This window comes from Crassostrea angulata, chromosome 8 (genome assembly GCF_025612915.1).
Source record: "Crassostrea angulata isolate pt1a10 chromosome 8, ASM2561291v2, whole genome shotgun sequence".
NCBI lineage: Eukaryota > Metazoa > Mollusca > Bivalvia > Ostreida > Ostreidae > Magallana > Magallana angulata.
In genome coordinates, this window is record NC_069118.1 from 40,388,364 (window position 1) to 40,395,040 (window position 6,677).

General features: G+C 31.4%; 1 protein-coding gene across 1 annotated transcript; it reads right to left on the minus strand.

Annotated features, from left to right (window-relative positions):
• Window positions 1-649: 649 nt before the first annotated feature.
• Window positions 650-1,994, minus strand: LOC128159279 (heavy metal-binding protein HIP-like). Its single transcript, XM_052822342.1, has 2 exons — window positions 1,856-1,994; window positions 650-1,053 (listed from the first exon to the last, which is right to left on the minus strand). The coding sequence occupies exons 1-2, from the start codon at window positions 1,974-1,976 to the stop codon at window positions 650-652; spliced, it is 525 nt and encodes a 174-aa protein (XP_052678302.1). The 5' UTR covers window positions 1,977-1,994.
• Between the last annotated feature and the right edge of the window lie 4,683 nt (window positions 1,995-6,677).

Below are 6,677 nucleotides of genomic sequence, written 5' to 3' on the forward strand. Positions count from 1 at the left end.
ACCAGAGAGACAGTTGTTGTTAAAGTGCAATTCTTTGTTTATTACCTTTTTTTGTTATGAGAAAAAATAAGTGTTGATGGCTTTTAATTCTAGTAATCAATTGAATTGTTTTAGAGGTACACGTATTAGGTGTAGAGGAAGGCAAGAATCTGTGGATTACAGTTGGTTGACTTACTCATGAGTTGTGTTTACATACATTTACAACATTATTGTTTTAAAAATTAAGATAGATTTTCCTAATATCTGCAACTTAAACAATTTTTTCTATACAAACAAATATGACGTTATTCTTCAAATCTAATAGAACTCTGTGAAATACTCGCCCATGTTTTATATGAGAACTGTAATACTGTTCACTGATTGGTGGACTGTATCGGAATCACGACCATATTTTTCTCCCAGTACAGTCGGTGTGCTACCAAGTCAGAATGTCATAGATCTGTCAAACTATTGTGTACATAAACTGTATATTTTACAATTAATTAAAGTCAACATTAAATATAAACATGCTTGTTTTGTTTTAGCTCACCTGACTTATTGATTATTTTTTTAGCAGTTAGTTCAAATGACAGCTTTTCAATTTGACAGTACAAAACTACTGAACGTTTAAAACCTTTAAATGCTTTATTTTGATATCCTTATAGATATTCTACAATTTTACTCCAGAAAAAAAGCACCATTCCCCACCATCAGCATACTGCCCCCATGTCCCATGGGCTCTTATCCATACTTTATCGCCTTTTTTCATTTTGATGTTAGCATGTGAGGTTGACATGGCATACCCGTCCCGGCCCCTCCCATCAGAAAAGTTTCTTATAATCATTTCTCCATTCCGCACAATGTCGGTAATAAAAGTTTTGCCAGTTTTTGTTAATGTTGTCCACGTAAAGGAATAGATTCCATCGGACGGTGCTGTAAATATTCCGGAAGTCTTGTCGTAAGCTTTTCCTTCATTCAACGAAACCTTTTCAAAGATCACAGTTTCATGTGACTTCAGGTTTACCAAATGTTTGGTGAGTGTAGATTGGAAAGCAATAGTATCTATTTTAGGATCTAGAGGAGAAAAAGAAAGGTAAAATATCATAGGAGAAAACAAAGGACATTTGGAGGGAATTAAAGAATATTTACATTTTTAAAAGTGTTTTTGTAATAACACTACCAACGACTTTATATTGTACAGTCCAATAAAATTCAAATGTATCGTTGGGGCGAAGGCAATGTTTTCACAATTGAAATAAATGAAAATCGCACAAATATGTCAATATTCTAATATTTACCCGTACAATTGCTGAGATTATAAAAAAATAAGGGATAAAAAGCATTCTTTGAGTATTTTGAGGTGATTGTTTAGGTTGAAACGTCGTCAAATCAATCATACAAAGCCTTGGTTGGGGCGTCGTCAATTCAAATAAAGCCTATGTGTATTATGATAGATTTGTCCAAAATCATCACTTCATAATATTGATAAAAAATGATTCCTTACTCCTTGATTAATATCATATACTTCTAGGTAAGAATTAATAACATCAGCCTTGAGTAAAGTTCTCCATATAATTCCAAATGTCAGTACTTTGGCGCTCAAATGCTGAGTAAACCCTTCTCAGAAGTGGTACTTTTTAATAGTTACCTGCGTAATTGGCTAAGGTAATTTATACAAGAAATCTAGCAATTAAATGATAGTATACCACAAAACCTGTATAACTGCGCAGAGATAATTTACTGTTGGACTAAAAAAAAGTTTATTACACGCTTCTATATAGACAAACGGGTCAAAGACAACCCTGGTTATATATTAAATATCTTTATCGATCAAATCCAATAAAATCAAATTTTAAAAATAAAATGTTTTCCGAACCTTTGCAGTTCACTTTTTCAAAACCAATTCCATTGCATATCGCCTTGTAATTGTTGTATCTTGTCACCACTTGTTGTGGAGTTTCATGTGCAATTCCCGCCACAAGAAGAGTGAAGCTCATCAATAAATAGCAGATTCTGAAAATTATATTTACAATTACAATTTTAAAAAACCCACCAAAACTCTTGTAGTAATATGTTTTTTTATATATGAGAGAGAGAGAGAGAGAGAGAGAGAAAGAGAAAGATTACCTTGTCATATTGTTATCTTTTCTGAGAAAACAAAACCCACTGACATTGCTAGGTTTTGGAGGATATTTATACACAAGCTCAAACCACTTTAACTATCAAATTACAGAAACACCTCACGCTAAACGATCATTTGATGGAGTTTTTTTGCTCTTACTTAAATCAATTCTATAAGCTTTGTTTTGGCAAACAATCAAATGAAACAAAGTCTCAGATGTCCATTTTATCTTCCTTCTGGGACAAATAATATCAAATGACATCTGCCGTCTGCTTATCACACATGTATGTCTTCATTGATTTATCTCTTGATTTCAATCCTTTTATTTAATTTATGACTAGGATACATTTCATTACTTTCAATCATTCAATAAGGTACTTAGTGAAACATATTTCAGAGCGTTGCAGATGTACACATACTTGTGGGAAAATCGCTTGTGAATTCAGTGAATAGTGGTGTCCGTTATACTAAATTAAAACCATATTCGTTTTGTTTATTATGCCCAGGTTGCTTATCTTGTCAGAGAGGTAAGTCCAACTGAGTGTCCAACAGTGACATGATTCATGCAGACTTTTTAATACCACACCAACTTATTACCAAATGACTAACATAATACTTTCCAAATATTACCGTTCATATTTTAATGTAGAACTATATTATTTTATTTTCTGATTTTCAAGTATAATGTAATCTTTGAAATATCAATTAAAAGATATCAACTAACAATTTATCAGTTTAATTTGATTTTTGTTGTTGTTGTATACAAATATAAGAGAATATAAGTTAGTTTAATAGGTATTTAGATAATTATAACATAAAGACATAACTTTACCTCAGTGTAAGTTTATTAATAAATTCTATATCCCTTTGAACATTTTCTCACGTTAGAATTGAAAATGAGGGTCTGTCGGAAATGCACTGGAAAAAAATGCACTTACTACATATACATACGTATTTTAATATCAAAGTGATTGTAGAGTTATCTTTCAAATTTAAGCCTTGTATGTCTTGTAAAAATAATATCAATAAATTGGTCCCACTTATGGGTCGCACAATTGGTCAATAGTTAGAGTAACCATAACATTTTTGAAAAGATACAATAAATATTAAAGTGAAAGACTATCTATTATTACAATGCTAACAACGCTATGCAACAAATTGAAGAACTCTAAATCTTGAAAATATATTCACTTTCCCTCTGAATATTCTTATGTGGAATTTTTATCCGTCGAAACCTTTCTATTGGACTAGGGGTAATAATGTACATTTAAATCTACATCCTATCAGAATGCATGCACAATGAAACCACAATCTGTATTATTGATCGAATTTAAAAAGTAAAGAATATTTACATCAGTCCTGGGCCACATTATTGGTTTAAACAACACTTTTCATTTACAATGTTTGCATACTTATATTTTTCGTAAAAATTTATTTATTTATATATAAGAGTAGCGAGTATAATAAATATTTTTCTAGACACTCTTACTTTGCAATATGCACCTCTTCTCGGGTTCCACTATTCATTAAGGGTCCATTGGGTTAGATATTTCTCATATAATATTTCTATATTCAGCTGGCTGTATATCAAAACCCTTCTCGGGTCCCGATATTGATTCAGGGGCCATTGGGTTAGATATTTCTAGTTTGTTTTTTTCCAACTTCAGAAGAATGAATTAAATTTCTCCTTTCATATTTTTGTTATCCTTCCTGAGAAAAAAGCTACTACATGTAGTTACATTATGTTCTCATGTTTTTCCTAAACAAAACAGAAACAACATATACTTATCTCAACAAAACCATACGTTGTTGGTTCTTCTTTTAAATATTAGGATGATACCAACAAATGTCTTGGAGAAAAGTCTACCAAACGGAGATGATGATTGATATTTCGACAAATATATTGATTTTGATAAGTCACATACTTGATAATGGCACTTCCTGAAACTTTTGCAAAATGTTAATTGTAGAAAATGTACTTATAATTAATGCATATTAATTACTCTATAGATATTGCTGGATTCTCATACAAAAGTCAATCGGATTTATAATTGAGATACAATATATACTTGCATCTTAAATTATGTTGTCTCCGGCCGATAGTAAAATGTATTTCACCGATGAAATCGGTTTAAGAAAACACTCTTGCTGTTTGAATTTTAAAACTATTCTTTTGTAGATATTATCAAATAATTGTGACTTATTGTGAAAGAGATTTTTTTATAATTATCATTCTTTTTCCAGTTTGATAAGAATTATTTTTATCAATTATATCATATGTTACCCACTTAAGTAATCATGTAGTATGAACGATCACAAGTCAAAATATTAAGTGAAAATTTTTTCCAAAATCATAGATTCATGGAATCAATTATTCCAAAACTGAAATATCTTTTAATCAAACCTTTGCCATCAAGATCTGCCAAGTATGAACACTACAATATTTCTATTATCTGCTTCCTGTTTCTTCATCTGGCTTTTTTTTTCTGTGCGAATGTTTGAATTCATTTTTTTCTTTTACTGTTTTGTAGGCATTTTTCAGATTTGTTAAGCGATGCACGATATTTGATAGTGTAATCCATATCAGATTTATATTTCTTTTGTTAAGTAATGGAAAAACAACGTGGGTTTAGAGGGTTTATCTTCCCAGCATGTACAATTTACGCCTTTATCAAATTTAAATCATGTAACTTCACATTCCTTCTAAAACTGTGATTTTTTATCAAATCCACGAAAATATGGCCATAATTATTGATGATACATGAGTTGTGTTTACACACATTTACAACATTATTGTTTTGAAATCTAGAAAAAAGGATTTCCATATTCTCTGCAACTTAAAACAATTTTTTAAAAAAATAAATATGATGTTATTCTTATTCTTCAAACTAAAAGAACTCTGTGAAATACTCGCCCATGTTTTTTTTTTTTTTTTTGAGAACTGTAACACTGTTCACTGATTGGTGGACTGTATCGGAATCACGACCATATTTTTCTCCCAGTGCAGTCAGTGTGCTACCAAGTGAGAATGTCATAGATCTGTAAAACTATTTTGTACATAAACTGTATATTTTACAATTAATAAAGGTCAAAATGAAAAATTTACATTCTTGGTTGTTTTTCTTAGCTCTGACATTAAATTATAGAACTGGTCTAAAGCACTACTTTTGCTATGTTTTAAACCAGATCAGATGTTGATCATATCAAAACGATTCATGAACTATTTGTATATTTGTGGATGTGAACGGGACATTAAAGCGAGAAAAACAGCAGGAGGGAAGAGGCATGACAGGAAATATATTTAAAAAACTACAGAAAGAAAGACCTTTACGTTGACAAATATTATTCCTTCTTACCATTCCTTACGACGGAATAAATGAAAAAAATATCTGATTCAGTAAAAATATAGACCAAGGTTTCACTCTTGAACAAAGAAATAATATAATAAAACATCAATATTACACCTTTCGTGGGGCGCCTCGACTTCAAAACAATTTTTACGCGTTTGTTTCCCTCTTTTTTTTTTTTATTTCCAAATGCTTTATAGCCGAAAACCAAAATGTCGATCACGCTTTCGCTTTAACTTCTTTTTCACAGTGAAGAAGCTTGAGACAACGTTATATAATGAATGTAATAAACGGGCGTTCAAAGTCAGGACCGAAAAAATTGGAAATTATATTCATTGCAATGAGTATAATTTCCAATTTTTCCGGTCCTGACTTTGAACGCCCGTTTAAGTGCGTTTGAATTAAATTAGCAGAAAGTTCATGAATTGTAAAGCTTGATAAGAAACACAAACATTTCTTTCTTTAAATTTTAAAGCATTCATTGAATTCGACATAAGTGTCAATATACATAGTATGCAATTTTACGTAATGTATTGCATGAGTTATTGTTCTTGCAATGTTTTATACGTCTCTATGTTGTTTTCAGCTCGTTCCCGTTGGAATTAATTAAGACGATAGGCGATTATCATCGTCTCAAGCCACTGTCCTGAGTACAATTTTAAAACCAAAATTAAACAATATGTACATCTAATATTTCATATTTTTGTATTTCAAAACTGTCATGAATTCCTTTGCGTAGGAAAATACAAAAACTATTGAAATTTTTAAACCTTCAGATACTTTATTTTGATATCCCTATAAATATACTACAATTTTACTCCAGAAAAAGAACACCGATCTCCACCATAGGCATACTGCCCCCAGGCTGCTTGGGCTCTAATCCACACTTAATCGCCTTTCTTCATTTTGATGTTAGGTGGCAGGGGATAGTGTTTTTTTGGTCGAGGAAATGTGAGGCAGATAGTGCTCATATATGAGATTTAATTTTTCAGTGGATTTTTAAATTGGCTAAAATTGGTTTGCATGCAGGGGACACATGGTCCCGACTCTTGAGAATTTTTACACATTTCAAAATAAAACAAGTACAACTTACATATAGCACTCTAAAGAATAGCCAGGGACGGTCTCAAAATGTTCGGAAAAATTGCCCTTTTTCACATTTTCACGGGTCAAGAACCGCGCTCCAGTCCCGAGCAACTGCCATAAACTACCATAGGATTGGTAGCTTA

Bases quoted from the DNA above. Each gene is read 5' to 3' on its own strand.
- LOC128159279 (XM_052822342.1), bottom strand. From the start codon at position 1,976: ATGAGCTTCACTCTTCTTGTGGCGGGAATTGCACATGAAACTCCACAA. The intron at 1,054-1,855 runs GTTCGGAAAACA...TTTCTCCTCTAG, and splicing joins TGAAAAAGTGAACTGCAAAG to ATCCTAAAATAGATACTATT.